The 19,032-nt window shown below is 47.6% G+C and overlaps 1 protein-coding gene across 11 annotated transcripts in view; it reads right to left on the reverse strand.

The window, feature by feature from the left end:
- Positions 1-7,535: 7,535 nt before the first annotated feature.
- Positions 7,536-19,032, reverse strand: part of GRHL1 (grainyhead like transcription factor 1) — a 50,086-nt gene continuing 38,589 nt past the window's right edge. For 8 of the 11 annotated variants that reach the window (XM_057740759.1, XM_057740756.1, XM_057740762.1 and 5 more), the window contains exons 10-16: positions 18,345-18,432; positions 16,953-17,092; positions 15,609-15,646; positions 13,397-13,488; positions 12,976-13,061; positions 10,328-10,392; positions 7,536-9,161 (exon numbers count right to left, since the gene is read on the reverse strand). In XM_057740759.1, the coding sequence (XP_057596742.1) occupies positions 9,047-9,161; positions 10,328-10,392; positions 12,976-13,061; positions 13,397-13,488; positions 15,609-15,646; positions 16,953-17,092; positions 18,345-18,432 (624 nt within the window). In that variant the 3' untranslated portion in view covers positions 7,536-9,046. The remainder of the gene's footprint in view (positions 9,162-10,327; positions 10,393-12,975; positions 13,062-13,396; positions 13,489-15,608; positions 15,647-16,952; positions 17,093-18,344; positions 18,433-19,032) is intronic. The other 3 variants (XM_057740761.1, XM_057740757.1, XR_009054585.1) reach the window with 2 other exon arrangements.

Raw genomic sequence — 19,032 nt, forward strand, 5'->3', positions numbered from 1 at the left:
AGGAGGATCTGGTTTCCAGAGTAGCCATGTTACATTAAAATGTCCAGTTTCAAGAACAACAACAACAAAAATTACAAGACAAGAAGAATAGAAACTGTCCCTGAGGAATCCCAGACATTGGACTTACTAGACAGAGACTTTCAATCAGTTATTTCAAATGTGTTCACAGACCTACAGGAAACCGTGTCTGAAGAACTAAAAGCAAGAGGACGATGTCTCACCAGACAGCACCCTCCGTGCAGTGGGCCGGCCAGGGCGACCTGCACTGCTCCCCGCTTGCACCCTCTGAGGGTTGCTTGGCGATGGCTGCCATTGGAAGTCAGGGCTGGGGGGCACCAGACGTCCCTCAAGGCCCCCGCCCAACCCAGAGGGAGCAGGAAGGGAGACAGCAGGCCGGCCAGCCTCTGAGAAAGCCGCTGGTTCAGACTGAGGGGGCATTCTGCCTGCTTCTACTGAGCTGGGCACACGCGGCTCGGGGAACAGACTCCACAAGAATAAAAATGGGAGTCAGCTATAGGGAGAAGGGTGGAAACTGAAATGGACACGGCCGTCTTCAGACACCTGGCACCCTCTGAGGAGGGCCGAAGGATAGCTGCCTCTGTCCGCTGCTGTGTGATGTGGGGCAGGCCGCCGAGCCTCTCTGAGCCTGTTTGTTTCTCTGTGAAGTGGATAATGACCCCTGCCCTCCCCTCTCACAGCGTTGCCTCGAGAATCAAAGGCAGAACCGACTCTAAGGGCGGACTCCTCCTCTCCCTTGGCTTCTCCCCCAGGACCCTCCCGGGGAGGAGCTACTGTCCCTGGGGCACCCTCTCCCTGGAGCCGCAGCCCTGCAGCCTGCGTGGCCTGCAGGATGTGTGTTCACTCTTATCACAACACGCATGCAAACAGAGGTGGAGAGCTCCGTGTGGGCGCCTTGTAACCGGGCCATCTCTGCCAGCTGCCAGGCTTGCCTCACATCCCATCTGCAGCCATGGGGCAAGGAGGCCACTGCCCCCGTCTGGTCCAGCAGGACATGGACATGGGAGGGGGACAGTCCAGGAACCGCAGCGGAGAGAGCTGACTGGCCTCGGGCCCCAGGCGGCCGAGAGGACTGTTTCCATGTGGACCACCCTCCCTGCACGGCTGAGCCCAAGATCTGGACACACAGGCCACCACAGTGCCCACCTAGGGACAGGGTCACCCCTGACACTGCCCAGGGATGGGGCGCCAGGACAGGCGGTCTGCACGCCCCTGAAGGAGCACTCTGGCCTTGGCTTTAGGTACACAGCGAGGAGTGGTGGGCAGCTGGGTTCCGGCCGGTGCACTGCCCATTCTCAGACACCTCAGGCCTGAAGGAGAGCAGGTCTGTGCATTTGTGTGGGAACAACCTTTTTTTTTTAAAGAGATAAATTTTCTTAAGGTTCTTTTCTTTTCTTTTTTTTTTTTTTGGCTGTGTCAGGTCTTGGTTGCAGCACACGAGATCTTTGTTGCGACCTGTGGGATCCTCTGCTATGACGTGCAGTTTCCTCATTGTGGCGTGAAGGCTTCTCACTAGTTGTGGCACGTAGGCTCAGTAGTTGTGGAGCACAGGCTTAGTTGCCCGTGGCATGTGGGATCTTAGTTCCCCAACCAGGGATGAACCTGTGTCCCCTACATTGGAAGGCGAATTCTTAAGCACTGGACCAACAGGGAAGTCCTGGGAACAACATTCTTTTTATTTGGACTTTATTTTTTTAGAGCAGTTTTAGGTTTACAGCAACATTGAGAGGAAAGTACAGACATTTTCCATATCCCGCCCCACACTACCCCCCCACCCTGGCCCCGTCCTCACACATGCATAGCCTCCCCAATTATCAACGTCCATCGCCAGAGTGGGGCATCTGTCACAGGTGTTGAGCCTCTATGCTACATCAGTATCACCCAAAGCCCACAGTCTGTTTTAGGGTTCACTCTTGGTGTTGCACGTGCTATAGGCTTGGACACCGTATAATAACATGTTGACATGTTCCCATCACTATTGTATCATACAGAATATTTTCACTGTCCTCAACGTCCTCTGTGTTCCACCTATTCATCCCTCCCCCACAAACCCTGGCAAACACTGATCTTTTCACTGTCCCTATTGTTTTGTTCTTTCTAGAATGTCACATAGGTGAAATCATTCCGACTGACATCTTTCACTTAAGTAACATGTATTTAAGTTCCCTCCATGTCTTTTCATGGCTTGGTAGCTCGTTTCTTTTTAGCTCTGAACAACACTCTGTTGTCTGGATGTATCACAGTTGATTAATTCACTCACCTGCTGAGGTTGTCCACGTTTTGGAAATTATGAAGAAAGCTGCTATAGACATCCAGGTGCAGGCTTTTGTGTGGATACAAGTTTTCCACTGCTTCAGGTGAACACCAAGGAGCATGCTTGCTGGATCCTATATGTGGGAAGAGCATGGTTTAGGAAGAAACCGCAGAACTGGCTTCCCAAGTGGCTGTACCATTTTGCGTCCCCACCAGCAACGTCTGGGAGTTCCTGTTGCTCCACGTCCTCGCGGGCATTTGGTGCCATCAGTGTTCTGCATTTTGGCCATTCTAATAGGTGTGTGGCAGTATTTCTTCGTTGTTTTAGGTTGCACTTCCTTGATGACATGATGTGGAGCATCTTTCCATATGTGTATGTGCCGCCCGTATGTCTTCTTTGGTGAAGCGTCTGTTAAGGTCTTGGCTTCTATTTTTAATTGGGTATTTTGTTTTCTTATTACTGAATTTTTAAAGTTCTTTCTGTATTTTGGATAACAGTCCTTTATCTGACGTGTTTTTTGCAAACATTTTCTCCCAGCCTGTGGCTCGTCTTCTCGTTCTCTGACGGTCTTTTGCAGAGCCCAAGTTTTTAATTTCCATGAAGTCTACTGTATCAATTATTTCTCTCGTGGAGTTAACCTAGAAATTCATCATTATACGGAAGGTCATCTAGGTTTTCTCCTATATTATCTTCTAGGAATTTTATAGTTTTGTACTTTATATTTAGGCATGTGATCCAGTTTTACCTAATTTTTGTAAAGGCTTTAAGGTCTGTGTCTAGATTCACTTTGAAGGCGAGCTTCTGTACCCATCTCTGGGGGTAAAATGTGAACTACACTTGACACTTTCCTGCCCTCCTTTAAGGTGGCCCAGGCACAGCCGTCTGCGTGATAAACAGCCTGGTGAGTTTTAAGCTTTTGGGACCAGAAGGGATCATGTCTCACCCCTGCAGAGGGCTGTTCACAGGGAGAGGCTTCTCCTCCGGCCTAGACAGCAGGCCAGCTGGAACCCTCAAGCATTTTCTTTTCCCATAATTGCCCTGGTCAGCAGTTGAGTGTTTTTTGTTTGTTTGTTTGTTTTTAGTTTGCTTTTTAATGTATGTATGTATGTATTTGGCTGCATTGGGTCTTTGTTGCTGCATGAGGGCTTTCTCTAGTTGCAGTGACTGGGGCCCACTCTTCATAGCGGTGTGGGGGCTTCTCACTGCAGTGGCTTCTCTTGTGGAGCACAGGCTCTAGGCACGCAGGCTTCAGTAGTTGTGGCTCGCGGGCGCTAGAGCACAGGCTCGGTGGTGTGGCACGTGGGCTTAGTTGCTCCGCAGCATGTGGGATCTTCCCAGACCAGGGGTTGAACCTGTGCCCCCAGCATTGGCAGGCGGATTCTTAGCCACTGCGCCACCAGGGAAGTCCCTGGTTGAGTTCTTAACATATGGGAAGGAAGGAAGAAAGGAAGGAAGGGAGGGAGGGAGAGGGGAGGGAGGGAAGGAGGAAAGCCTCAAAGGAAATAGGGGGTAAAAAAAGAAAACAAACGTCTTGCACTATTTTGGTTTTTATCATCTAAGATTTTCCTGAAAATTAAGTTAGTGTGCTTTTTTTCAGCGGGGCCATGCAACAAATGGAGAGGTGACCAGATGTAACTGTGTAACTTGCTGTCTGGCCCCAGTCTCCTGATCTCAGGGGCTGGTGTGCACTGGTGTGCAAGGAGGCTTTGGATTTAATTTTCTATAAATAGGAGACCATGCATAGAATGGAGTAGATGAAACCCACTCACCCACCAGATGCATTATTCTCCTAAAAGCCTGCCTAGCCTTCCTCAGTGTTTTATACTTGAGTGTGGTAGAGCACCTTAAGAAGAGTAAAATTTAGGATGGAGCCCTCAAAGGAGGAAAGAAATTAGGCTGCTGGTGACATCAAGGTCCAGGACAATGCTGGGCCACCTCCAGCTTCAGAGTTTGGAAAGCAACACATTTCCTTTATTTTCAGCCAACTTGAAGAGTTTCTGGGGACTTCCTAGGTGGCACAGTGGTTAAGAATCCACCTGCCAATGCAGGGGACATGGGTTCAATCCCTGATCCAGGAAAAGCCCACATGTGCGGAACAACTAAGCCTGTGTGCCACAACTACTGAGCCTGTGCTCTAGAGCCCGCAAGCCACTATTGACCCTGTGTGCCGCAGCTACTGAAGCCTGTGCATCTAGAGCCCATGCTCTGCAACATAAGCCACTGCAATGAGGAGCCCCAGCTCACAGCAGCTAGAGAAAGCCTGTGTGCAGCAACGAAGACCCAATGCAGCCAATAAATGATAGATGATAGATAGATGATAGATTTATTTAAAAAAAAGTTTCTCTGACATTTGCAACCCAGTTTCTAAATGAAATACCCATTATGAAAGCCAAAGTAATTTAGAAGGTTTTCTTTAATGTCAAAAGTCAGAGAGCGAGAGCAAAGATGAGCAAGTAGGTCATCGGTAACCTTGGAAAGAGAATTCGCAGTGGACACAGCACGTGATAGTGGAAAGAAATGGAGGCTTGGAGTTGGATGCACTGCTGTCTCTCCCTAGCACTGTGATCTCCTGAACCTCGCCTGTGAAATGGGGAGATATCCTCCCCTCCCTGGTCCCACGAGGATTAAAGGAGCTCCTCAACACCTGGCCCAGAGCTCCACTGCTGGTGTGGCAGGGACAGAAGTCAGGCTGCCCCTGGCTGAGTACGTAAGAAGTGAGGAAGTAGAACAATTATTCCTTCAAGGAGGTAAACACATAGTTCACAGAAAATGAAGAACGAACAGCCACCAAACTCGAAGTTACGCTCAACTACACTCAGAGACGTGCAAATTAAGCAGTGAGATGTCGAGAAACAGACTCACTCTCCGTGGGTAGGAATGTAATCGGTTCACTTTTTTTTTTTTTTTTTTTTTTGGCACATGGGCTTACTTGCTCCGCAGCATGTGGGATCTTCCTGGAGCTGGGATCGAACCCGTGACCTCTGCATGGGTAGGCGGATTCTTAACCGCTGCGCCACCTAGGAAGCCCTAATCGGTTCACTTTTGATGGTGGTTTTACAGTCTCTACAAAATGTTTACAGACCATAGTCTCTGACTCAGTATTCTTCCGCTAAGAACTGATCCTACAATTCTACTTCACAAGCACGTAAGGACAGACCTGCCTGCAGGTTTTTCTGCAGCAGTGTTTGTAATGGCAAAATGTTAAGCCCAACTGTCCATCAACGGGTACTGATTAGATGATGGTTATTTATATAATGGAATACAATGCAGTTTTAAAAAGAACTCATGCCTAAAGAACAGTGATAAATGAAAACATGTGCAAAAAATAATACGACCTGAAACAGTATTAACAGTGCGCCTGAGTTTGCATCGAGGACTCCTGTGTGGCCTCGGAGAACGGTTCGATGGTTCTCTCCAGGGCGTGGGATGGGGGGGCAGGAAACCCATCCCTCAGAGGGATGCTCTCATGGAGCTCTAGTCATTCATTCCAATGACTTATGATTTTTTTCTTAGCATGTGTCACATTTATAAAATTTTTAAAAATTTGGCTAAAAGATCTGAAGGGGGTGACAGCTAAAGGAGTTCAGGACCAAGGATGCGTGTGTGAGACAGAAGTGACCTGAACGGAGAAGGAGCAGTTTGTGGGCCTGCTGTTACTCCACACCTGCTGCGACGCCCTCGGGGAGGCGGAGGCATGGGTCCAGGGCCTGATGGCACCACCTACCGGCCTGTATTTGCTACATCCTGGTGGCCAACATTTGTAGGTGAGATGCAGATGTTGCTGATACGTGATGACACCACGTGCTGCCTCCACAGGTGAACAGAGGGCAGCCCCGAGCAGGCCCCGCCCAGCCCTCTGCACCTGCGGCTGCAGCCGCCTCCCCCTCCTGACTCCTTCCCCACCGCGTCCCGTCGGCCCCTTGCGACCACGTGCTCCGGAGCACCGTCTCAGAGGCTCTGCTTTCCCAACTGCCACCAAGGTTACGGAGACGATGCCCACACTGCCCCTACGGATCCAGGCCCAGCCACACTCATTTCTGAGCACGTAACTTCTAAACTGTCTTCCCGCTGACATCTCGCAAGGGACGGGGCGCACCAATGGCAGCAGCGTGTCACTTAATCACTGCGAAATCGTCTCCTGAGCCCCTGCCACGTGACTAGCACTGGGCTGGGTGCCGGCAATCCAGGGAGCTGAGGAGGGGTGGGCATGGGTCACAGCATGCACAGGAGTGCAGGACAGGGGCCCTGGGCTGGTCCACTGCAGAGACCGGGGAAGCCCCTCGCCATCAGGGGAAAGCCAAGCTTTGAGGCAAAAGAGAGAGCTAAGTGACCAAGGGAGAAAGAAACACAGATGGCGGGAAGGCAGGGAGTGTGAGGGGATGGGGCAGTGGAGTCCTGGAAGGGCCCCCAGGGGCAGGACACATGGGTGTCACCCCACAGGCTCTGGAGCCACTGGGTGATCAGGAGAGGAGCCTGCCCCTCAGGAGGTCTGACTTGCGGCCCAAGGATTAGAGTGAAAGGTGCAGAGATGTTGCAGGAAGTCTATCAGGGAGTTTACTTCACTCATGCGATCATGTGTGTACTACAAATATACTTCAGTGTCTATCACATGGAGGCCCACCTGCATGTGCTTACAACAGCCATTTGATTTAGAAATTCTGATGAACTGAAACATTATTGGTAGATTTTTATTCCTTTTTTTTTTTCTTTCGGCTGCAACGCACGGCTTATGCAATCTTAGTTCCCTGATCCCCGGGCCTTGGGCGGTGAGAACCCAGAGTCCTAATCCACTGGACCGCCAGGGAATTCACTGGTAAATTTTTAAGCCAAACGTTTTCTGTTAAGCTTTTAAAAACTAAGAACACTAAGCTTTTAGGTCTGAAAGCGTTTATCTTAAGCCTTGGTGGTTAAATTTTGGTAGTAGCTAAAATCACATCCAGGGCCCCTCAGGTGACAACCGCTGGGAGCATTTCAGACTCCTCTAAGGAAAAATGAAGAGGAAGGAAGAGACCCAAGTATACATGTTGGGAAAGAAGGAGAAAATGCTAAGGTGATTCTTTCCAGCTCAACTATTTTAAGATCTCAGATTTGGGAGGGAGGGAATACGGGGATATGTGTATAAAAACAGATGATTGAACTTGGTGTACCCCCCCCAAATAAATAAATAAATTAATTAATTAAAACAAAAGATCTCGGATTTTGCTTTACTGACTAATGAAAGCAAAAAGTCAAACTGAATAATAGGAAATGACATATTACGAAATAGACATATAAAATTTAATCCCTCTGGTTTAAAATACAACTTCAATTATACAATTAAAAACAAATAAGACAAAACTGATTTCATAAAACAAAATATAAAATATTGTTATATGACCCATCTCCCATAATATCTTATCTTGGAAAGTCAGCAATTTAGTTCACATACTTCATTAGAATATTTTAATGTAAGAATTAACTATCAATCCTACTTATACAAATAACCTATTCTACCTCCCTGAACCTAAAGACACCTGAGCTTTTATTTCCATTACAAAATTACTCTTTTTAGTATTTTTATATATTTAAACATGTGTACAAAATAGTCCCCTGCCACAGTAACATGGTCTCATAAATCCATGACTGCTTTCTAGAACTGTTAGCATGCAAGACAATGACAGCCTGAAGGTTCTGACACATGATAACCCAGAAGTCTCTTCTTACAACAGGAAGATCGGGAAGGACTCCATCCTGCGTTGCCACCTGGCCCACAGGAACCACAGCGTGTGCTGTGAGCGCTGTGTTTATTCCCTGTCGGGTCCACCTGACGGATGATGGCAGATACAGCACACATGAGTTGCTTCATCTGTTAAACTGTGCAGATGTCCAAACAATAACATTCTCAAGAGCAAACAGAATCTCTGTCACTTGAGAAGGTTCTGCTACGCTACGGAATGACTGCTGTGTTTGGGAAAATACAGAGAAAGCATTTGCGCGGGTTCCACTAAGCGCAATACGCTATCTGCTGGGTGTAGGTGATCAAAAATCACTTATCCTCTCATCTCAAGAGAGTCTTTAAGGTAGACCTTATTGCATCTCTTCACTATATGTACACAGACACCACAGGTATATATTATCTATTTATATAGGACAGGTATGTACACATTTACAGACAAAGGCCTTCAAGATGTATTGCACTTACACACACGCAGCTTCAGCTTGACGGAGGCACACTGTGACCGTTCAAGTTCTTCATCAGAGGCAGCTGACATGTTCAAGACAGTTGCACAGGAAGAGTTCAGTAACTTGCCCTACCAGAGTAAACATTTACTGGGGAATGAGAGGCCAAGGGAGAAAGGGCACACCCTGTCCTCCTGGGGTGCCATGCCCGTAACCTGAGGCAGCCAGAGTTACACCGAGTCTGATGTGTACTAGTGAGCAGGCCCACCAGCACTGAAGAGACAATATTTTTATAAATAATGCAGCGGATACCCTAAAGGTTCCCAGGTAATTTAGTAAATCTTGGAACAAAGTTTTCACTTCCTAAGTATTTATATCAGAAAATTCACACATCATGGTATATGCATTCTCTGTCATCTGAAAAACACCAATGCAATATATTCAAAGCTATCTCCAAGCCCAATGCAGCGCCACCTCCAGCTGGAAAGGAACCCCTTCCACTGACATCCACCTGTGTTTGGGAGGCGGCCGACTGGGGAACCTGCGGCTTGCCAAACCCAAAGACCCATGTGACAGTTTCACTGAGCTCGCTGGGAGTCGCGGGCCAGGGTGTCCTCAGATCTCAGTGAGGGTGAGTTTGTACGACCCCCCGGCCTCTTCAATCTGCAGCTGGAAGGTGTCTTCATTGGAGTAATGCTTCACGATGTTGTCGTCCATGTTCACCAGGATCCTGCAAGAGGGGAGACAAGACAGGCCCACTCACTCCTGCCCACTCTCTGTAGTCAGACTCAGACTTCACCGTTAGCTCTGCCACCTACTAGCTATGACACGGGAGGCAAACTGCTTAAATCTCCCTATGCCTCAATTTCCTCATCTATGAAATGGGTATAATAGTAGTGCCTATAAGACTGTTGTAGGGATTAAATGAAGTGAAGCACTTAACCTGCAGGGCGTATGATAAAGAAAACACACTAGCTTAGTTATTATGGTTATTACTTCAGCTTGCAGTAATCATTCAATAAACAGCATTTATTAAATAATGAACAAAATAAGTCTACAGAGGAGCACTTCTTTGGTCCAGCTTTCAAAAGCACATCAATAAAATTAACCTACAAGATCTAAAGCCAGAGCTCCCTGACAAATAATCTTCCCCGGCAATTACGCTTAAAGGTTAGCTGAACTACTATCAATTCCAACCCTTCCCATTAGACCCATCTAGAAAGTTGCACTTGCTTTAGAATTAAGCCAAAAATTCTTATTCTATACCCTGCTTACCCGCGTCAAACAGCATAGACACAAGTGAAACAGTACTAAAAATACTAAGTTCTGGACAAAGGAGCAACACTCTGTGATTGGAAATACAATCCAGGGCAGGAGGGTGGAACAGAAGGAGTGAAGGCTTTGCAGTCGGTCAAAACAGAGCTTGAACCATGGCCTCAGCACTAGCCTGCCACCTGATCTTGGACAAGCCTCTCAGGCTCTCTTGTGCCTCCACTGCCTCATCCAGAAACTGAGTAGTGACGTCCGCCTCGGGGTGACGTGAGAATTACATAACACACAAAGGCCCGGTCTAGTGCCTGACCCACGATGGGGGCTCAGGGACCAGGGCAGCAACTGTTGTCACCCTGAGTGAATTCCATCATGTGCTCTGGAACCTGAAGCCACCGCACTGCGGCCAAGCATGGGAAGAGCAAAGACTCTACTTGAAAAAAACCCACAAAGATGTCCTAGAAAAGTAAATCAACTTTATGTGGATAACTTAGTAAGAAAAAATACGTTCTTGCATTCATGTTTCTATAACTGGTTCTTGAGTGGGCACAAACACATGTGAATAACATGAACGTTATATAAGATTAACATTATTTAGTGGTACTAAGAATGCCAGTCAGTGCTCACCCTTTTTTACACTTCTTGAATATTTTCCCAATCTTGTCTTGGGGAACATCGTATTTGTCTGAAATCTATAAGAGCAAAAGAAAAATAATTACAAAATGCTGTTTTCATGGCTTGAAAAAACAAACAATATATATAATACATTAATATAGTGGTACAGACATTCAACTTTCCATTTCTCACAAATGCACATGCAAAGACATGGATGAGAGCCTGTCTGTATCCTGGGAAGGGGTGTTATCTGCCTTTGGAGAAAGCTGGAATCCGGTGCTGGTTATTTCTCCCGAGGTTACAGATGTCCTAAGCCTATTACATGGCCATAGTTTTATTAAATTAATACCTTATTGAGCAGTTTTGTGTTTCTAGAGAAACCGAGTGGAAAGCACAGAGCTGCTCACCACCCTCCCCACCCCCCGGCCACACACACACACATACGCAGCATCACTTGTTACGTGTGATGAGCAGACGTGGCTGCAACGCCGGGAACGAAGTCCACTGCCCACAGCGGGGCCTCTGACCTCACGTCCCTCGGGCTCTGCCGAGCGCACAATGACAGGCATCCATCGTGTCACAGGTGCTTTCAGGCCTCGCTTGGGAGTCAGACACACCTACATGGGATCAGTTCTGACTCACTTTCCATTGGCAGGCGACCTTTCTAACCTTCAGCCTCCTCTCATCAGTAAAGGGAGACTCTCACCTCACACACCCAGGACTGTTGCGGGATTAAAGCGTGTCCAGGACAAAGCAGGAGTTAATGTCAGATACTGAATTATGAGAAGGAAGAAACTATTTCACAGCCCACAGCCCAGAAGAAACATCCAGGCCCTGACCACAGCCAGGCCTGCGCCTCTGCCAGCACTGCCCAGAGCCTCCGCAGAGGGCAGGCAGGCTCCGCTAAGGCTGCAGCCAAGGGTGTGGCCCTCCACCGGGTCCCAGCCCCACCCCTTCAGGACCAGTGGGTGGTCCGCACAGTGTGACGAAATCAGCACGCGGTAAACTCTGGAGGACTCCTCTCAGGGCACAGACGCTATCTGTATCCGGAGGCGATGGGACAAGGACAAGCAGCCGATTCAGCCTAGATGAAGCGCTTTATCTGAACTGCTGTGCAGACTGCTCCCACACTGGGGTCACCGCCCGCCCACCCTCCATCTGGGGAGCACAGCTTGAGGTGGCCCTGAAAATAGGGCCTCAGAAGACAAACCTTCAGATCACTTTCAATCTAATAAAAATACACATTGCAAACCTAATCCAAGCTCCCATCATATAAACAACTTCATTTCTTTTCTGTACCACTGGATAGTAATTCTTTGGACATTTATGAAATCCCCTGCCCGCCCCAGGAGATGAAGGCCGTAACGGGTTCCTTGTGAGCCGTGAACAAATTATATTCGGCACAGTGAGTCTTTTTCACACGCTCCTCTCTCGCCGTAATCGAGAGTTTGCATGATTCTTCTGAAGTGAGGAAGGGCTCTTGAAGCCTTCGAAGACAAGTGAGGCAAGAGGAAGCCGGGAGAAGTCGCAGGAAGCAGAGGACAGAGAGCAGCGGCCTGTGGTCGCGCTGGCCGTGGTGCAGGGACAGGGACCGGCTGAGGGCCGCTGCGGGCGCCAGGCGCCGGGCTCCCAAGAGGCTGAGCGATAGCGCCCCCCGCCTCTGTCCCGCTTTACCTTCCTTAGTTTCCTCCATCGTATTTGTCAGTACCTGTCAAATTACACAGGAGTCTTCTGCTTATTTTAGTGTCTCCCTAACTAGCACCTAAACTCTGCCTGGCACTGTGTCACATACTCTTGAAGCGCTAGTGCCCAGGTACCATCCTGGTACCGTTCAAATGTTTGTTAAATGAATTCAACACACTGCAGTAGTGGGGGGGGTGGGGGTGGGCAGGAGAAACCTATTTCCAGCCCAGTTGTGGACATGCTTTGAGCTCAGAGAGTCCCATGATTTACAGGGGGCCGAGGTTGATAAATATTAAGATACAGTGCTGATTCCTTGAATTTCACCCTGGGGCAAAGCCGAAACGGGGAATCAGCACAGCACCCTTCTCACATCTCTCTCTGATGTCCCAGAGGGCAGGCTGGGGTGAGTCTGCTGATGAGCCCTTTGCTGATCTCCTGCGGGAGGGGTTGGGCCATCTCTGGTCACAGCTCTACACTTCCACAAATAGGCTTTGGGTAAGATCTTGACACGAGTTCAGTTATTTCCCAGATCAGGAGTTTCAAAGGCAGATCGAAGAGCCACTGTTTTATGCATGAAGTTCTTAAGATTTTATTTGACAGAATTAATTTTTGTTGGATTCTAAGTAATTTGTTAAGTGGCAACCTCCCTTTAACCAAGTATATGAAAATTAAACTATTCCACAGGTCATCGCAAATTTACTCAGTTCAGTGGAGTAGACATTGCTAAGTAATTACTATCTACCAACCGGTACACTGGGTGCAGTGGTGTGAGGTGGGGACAGCCCTGCAGCGCTGAGGACCACGGGAGGCAGGGTAGAACGTGGCACGTGCTACAGCCACAGACAAGGCACTGGGACTCAGGAAGGGCTTCGGTACCACACAAGAATCCAGATGGTCTGATAAAATTTGTTCCAACTGAATTCCATGTAAGTTTGTTTTTACTTTGTAAAGAGGATTACAAAGCTCCTACTACTTACAGCTTCCACCAAGCCTTTCAAAGACGGAGTCTTGAGCATCAGGGCATCGAAGACTTCTTCTGCCTCCTTTCGCACATAGAGCAGCACTGATCCCCAGTCGGAAATAAGGAGGGAAAAAGAAAAGTGCAGTTCATTGGTAGGAGCAAAATAAGAAGAGATCGTGGGTATTCGTTTAAATTAAAAGAGACGTCCATATTAAGGACAGCAAACATGAACCAATATAAAATCTGTCTTAAAGGACACAGCTTTTAGCTTCTTTTAACTCTGCTGGAAGTCCTAGCTCAAGCCAGGAGCTGGTCTGACAGAGGAACATTCAAGGAAGTCAACACTGATGACATCTGTTTGAGCAATATATGTTTTTGACAGATTCAGAGCTCACTTCCAATTGAAAACTCCCCCTAAGACACATAAGCCAACGTACCTCTCTTCGGTTCTTCTCCCCGACTCAGCTTGGCAGGAGGGGGGATCACAAAATCGTCTTCTGAGCCGTAAGGCCCCCTTTTCAAGTTAGACCTGCAGGTGATCCGAGTACGCAATTAGTGACTTCACCTTAAATCACTTGCAGAAACAAAAGGAGTTTGGGGTGTATCACTGAATCTTAGATTTAAAATGGCCTTCGTTCTCTATCTGGTCCAGCTACCTTATTTTGTGGAAGAAAAGCTGGAGCCCAAGAAAAGATGTTGAGTGAACCAGGCTCGTGCTACTGAAAAGCCAGGCTCGTGCTACTGAAAAGCCAGGCTCGTGCTACTGAATAGCAGAGCTGGGACGACACCCAGGCACCTGCTGGACACCCTTGCTGCTCTTACACAGCTCAAGCTGCCCTGTCGGGAATGGAGTTTCTTTTCAGGAAAAAACTTATGAAGGAGTTGAGATATGAGATGTATGTGAAGGTGGTAACAGGGCGTGTCAAAAAAGGGAGGACGTGTGAGCAGGAAAATGCAAAGCCAGGCTAGCTGAAACAGAATGTTCCAGAGAAAGATGAGTCTCATCGTGCTCATGCGGCCGTAAGGGATTTTAGATTTTCTGTTGCAGTTCTCAGGGAATCTGAAAGTTCCCAGGAATCAGCGTGTGGTAGAGACGGTGGGGGGTACTCCAAGAGCCTCAAGCAGAAGAACCAGTTGGAGAGCTTTGGAGACAACGGTAGCATAAAATTCCAAAGGGTTAAAATACAGCAGTGTCAGTGGGAATAAAAAGGGGAAATATTTATAGGTCATTTGGAGAAGGAAGTGGAAAGATCAGTCACTGGCTGTCAAAGGCACACGTTATAGGGTACTCCGTGTTGCGAGGTTCAGAGTAGGTGAGCAGGAAAACAGTAAGAAAACCTGAAAGGGAAATAAGTGCTTGCTTTTGAGCAGAATCATTGCTTCAAGAACAGAGGCTGTCTCCGCTTCCAGCACATAACAGACCTCCAACGAAAGCACCTGCAGGATTTCTGTCTGAGGACACAACAAGCTAAAGATGCAGTGGAGAACCCACCTCCCGAGAGAAGGCCCGGGGCCAGTTCGGGTGGGTGTGGATGGACCAGAGAGCAGGACCAGACCCTCAACACGGCAGAGCGCTGAGCAGGAGGGTTGCCGGTGTGGCCGAGGAGGGTGCCCCCAAGGGCGGGGAGCAGCAACACCTCGACAGCAGCAAGCACACCCAGGGCCTCCTCTGGGTTTCTAAAGCCCGGTCTCCACAAGGAACAGGGCTTCTTGGAGAGGAGGCTGATTTTAGGGCCAGAGAAGGGAAAACACAAGTGCCTGGAATACACTACACAATGCCTGAAAGTGAGGATGTGCTCAAGCAGTGGGGATGGGAGGGTCGTGTCAAAGGGATCCAGGAGCAAGCCTGAGGGACCCCATGGCCCAGGGACGATATGAGCAGAGTCAATGACGATGACGGGTCCCAACTTACTGAATAAAATGGGGAACTGTAGGTCCATACTGATGTAAATATGTAAATGAAGAAATGCAAAGTCGGACAAGGAATGAGATATTTACAAAGTTACTAAGCACCTCCCCTCAAAACACTTACTACAAAACTAGAAGAGTAACTCCACAGGGCAGAAGCCTGGCAGACGCACCCAAATCAAGCGATCAGAGTGGACGTGGCCAGCCACGGGTACACTGAGAGTACGCGCCCCTGGCAGGACACCCGAGAGCAGGGCCCCACCTGGTTCCCAGCAAGACACATCACCCACCCCAACCAAGAGAAAACAACGGACAGACTCAGACAGAGGCATGTCCTACCCAACAACGGGTGTGTAACCTTCAGTATTAGCTCAGGAAAGTCAAGGAGAGAGTGAGGCTGTTCTAGATTGAAGGAGGTTAAGGAGACACAGTGTGAGTCTGAACTGGACCCTTTTTTGCCATAAAGGATATTACTGCAACAACTGTCGAAGGCTGGATGGGGCATGTGGACTGGCTGGTACTAAGGTCTCAGCGTCAGTTTCCTGCTTTGTCATGCAGGAGAGCATCCACGTTCATAGAAACAAACACCAAAGTACTCCGGAACGTGGCTCACTGGGTCAGCAACTTACTCTCAAGTGGCTCAGGAAAAAATGAGCTCTTTGTATTGTAATCATTCTACAGATTTGAGATTGTTTCAAAATAAAAAGAATTTACTAAAACAAAACAAAACATAAATCTTACCCTTCACCCTCCAATTCTTCTGAGGCAATGGGAAGGACCTAAGAACAAAAAAGAGAAGGAAAGGAAAGGAAAGGGAGGGGAGGGGAGGGGAGGCGAGGCGAGGCGAGGCGAGGCGAGGCGAGGATAGGAGAGGCGAGGAGAGGAAAGGAAAGGAAAGGAAAGGAAAGGAAAGGAAAGGAAAGGGAAAGGAAAGGAAAGGAAAGGAAAGGAAAGGAAAGGAAAGGAAAGGAAAGGAAAGGAAAGGAAAGGAAAGGAAAGGAAAGCAAGAAAGACTACATTTACTAAAATATTTCAGACCTTAAATTAATTATGCCTAAAATGAAAATACTTTTGAATTTGACCAACCTCATACAAAATCCTTTAGCCTTATTTTTCAATGACCAGATTCTTAAAGATGTCTCGAACTCCTCTAATTCAGGGGCAAACCACAGCCCATAAGCCAAGTCTGGCCTGGTGCCTGTTTACGTAAATAAAGTATTTACTGGCACACAGCCATGCTCATTCATGGCGTAGCATTTATGGGGGTTTTGGCCACACAACGGCAGAGGTGAGGAGTCACAACAGAGAGCATTTGACCCCCCAAAAGCCTAAACTGTTTATTATTTGACCCTTTACAGCACAAGATTGCCAACCTCTGCTCACCCCAAAGCTTCTCATTAGAAACTGAATACACTGGCAGTGGCTTTCCTGGGGACTTCTGAAAACTCATCCATCTGTAGGAATCTGTGTACCAAGCGCATGACAGATGTCTTTGGGGTATCTGAGCTCAGCTTGGAGGACACAGCCCACTCCGTCCAGATCCTACCTGCACTGAGCTTTTGCCCCAAACAGAGCATAAGTGCATATTTGTTAAATCTCATACTAGCTGCCAAGATACGGCCAAACACGTGCCAGTGATGATGATCCCCTTGACTGAAACCATGGAGAGAGCCCTCTGAGGTTCTTTACCCCATGAAGGCTCCCACCCCAAGCATTCCTCTGGCTCTTCCCTTCTGTCCAGACCCATGTAAGTTAAATTCACAAGATCACAGACGCAAACTTCAAATTCTATTACTACTCCGTTATCCTTTAAATGAGCTAAGATACAAATAGATGAATTCACACAGAATTAAGTTGCTGGGTCTGGTACTGCGGTTCTGGTACTGCGGGTGCACAGCAACAACGCTTATACACACTTGACTGCAAGGACATTGTGTTGCCCAAACCAAACACACCAAAGAGCTGACCCTGAACACCAGGCAGACCTCACCAAGTTCTGGCTTCTGTTTGCCATGAACAGTGCCAAAGACTTTCTTTCTGTGGAGTTTCACTTCCTTGCAGCACCCTGGGATCCTGGTTACCTACGTGAGCTCCCCGCTGAAGGCTGGCAAAGTGCACATCAGGAATGAAGAGGACAGGCTGGGTGTCGAGATCAATGAAGGGCTTGAAAACCGTGATATCCATTCGTTTGTGAGAGGGCAGCAGCGGCACTTTGACATCAGAAACTTAAAAAAAAAAAAGAGGACACTACAGTCAACAGCTTACATACGCAGACTGGTTGCAGACCACAGAGCATTCTCCTCATTAAGAAACTTAAATTATAGTAGAATATCAGATACAGGTCATGCTGCCTGAACTGAGAAAAATCACAGCTTATGTGAAGGAATATGTTGTTTGTATTTGCATTAAAGTCAACTGCACATCTTATCAAAATCAGGAGAGAAAAAGTCATCTTTAAACTTAACACACACACACACACACACACACACACGCACGCACACACACACACACACAGAAGATCCAGAACAGAGGCAAAACATGTTTAGTTTTTGTCTGAAAGGCTAACACTTATGACTGTCAAACATAATTTAGAAGTAATTTCACCCTAGCTCTCCTCACTGGATAATTGGTTCTGACAGAGATATATATTCTTGAATTCAAAACACGAAACTCAACTTCAGACCTTCATCTTCAGAATCGAACCTCAGGGAGGCTGAGGGTCAGCTGTCTAACTCTCACTTACTGAACTACAGACTCCATCGTCCCCCACCCTCTGGCCCTGCTGTGCTTAGTAACGAGCTCTCCTAGCCGGCTAGCTGCTCTCTGAAGTGACGGTGCGAGGCTGCACCGTGATGCCAGCGTGAGAGCCCTGACCGTGCGCTGGGGCCACGTCTGTTGGGCGCCAGTCACGCAGAGAACAGGTGCTGCCCACACAGAGCAGCTTGCCTTTTTTTCCTTTTAGCTGAAAGCTACAGGATTTTGTGAACATGAATGCTGGTCACATCAAAAAAGAAAAAGAAAAAAAGCTTTCCCGGTGCAATGTCCAAACAGAAGCCCTGTAGATTCTGCAAAGTTAGAACACTTGACATAAGAACACACCACACTCATTTGGAATCAAGACAACCCGAATTCCAAAGGGTGTTATTATTATTCTTAAAAATCTAGACAAGTTCCAATTTCACCATCAGCTATTTGGGCAGACTGTGTGTTACTTTTCAGGACTAGAGCCAGCAACCTAAACCAGAACTGAAAGCCAAAATCGTCTGAACTCCGGAAAAACTCAGGAACCCTTCCTGCGGCTCCCCAGAAAATGATTTAGTTCAGCCCTCTTCTGTCCTTGTACCTGGTTAAAAGGAAGCAAAGCTACCACCTCACAGCAGTAAAACGTATCCACTACTCTATCTTCTGCTTGAAAACTCGAGTCGCTGTTCTGAATGGAAAAGGTCTAATGCGCTCGGTGGAAACACTCCTACTTACAGGCGTTCAGCTGGGAGCTGGGGTCAGTACACTTGCCTTTTCTCTTGCTTTGTTTTCGTTCTTCGTCCCTGATTTTCCGTTCAGCCCCCTAGGTCAAGAGAAGACAAGATGTGGTTCTGTTTATCTGATCCTCTTGAAAATATTTAACCCATCCTGACCTATGAGGAGAAACTATCTCCTCTTTGGAGATGAGCTGCATTGCTTTTTATACCCATGGAGCTTATCACAGTAGTTTCCTCTAAAAAGCCCATTCTTAAAACTATTTTTAACTATATGAAATCACAGGAAAACACTTATTTAAAAACAAGTAGAGCAAAATTGCTCTCAACAATGGATGTGGCCAGGTTAAATGGAAGCTAAGAAAATCCGTTAATGTACCACACACTGGCTTCAAAGACACAAGTGACTTTTCTTGTTGTCTATTAACAAGAAAATGAAAGAAAAAATACAAGTTAACACAAGCTTTGGGCGTACTTTCCTGTATGGGCAACGTGGTTGCTGAAAACTGCGATTCTGTCCAAGGACTTGGCATTGACTAAGTGACAGATACGACCAACTACCACTCACAAAAACAAACATTTAACTAGAAATCTGCAGTCACTTCAAAGAGGAGCAGTGCACTCCCAGGCCTATAAAGGACACGTATACACAGCGTGCACCAACTACACAAAGAACCACAGTGCCGCAC

The sequence above is a fragment of the Hippopotamus amphibius genome, chromosome 7 (genome assembly GCF_030028045.1).
Source record: "Hippopotamus amphibius kiboko isolate mHipAmp2 chromosome 7, mHipAmp2.hap2, whole genome shotgun sequence".
Classification (NCBI taxonomy): Eukaryota; Metazoa; Chordata; class Mammalia; order Artiodactyla; family Hippopotamidae; genus Hippopotamus; species Hippopotamus amphibius.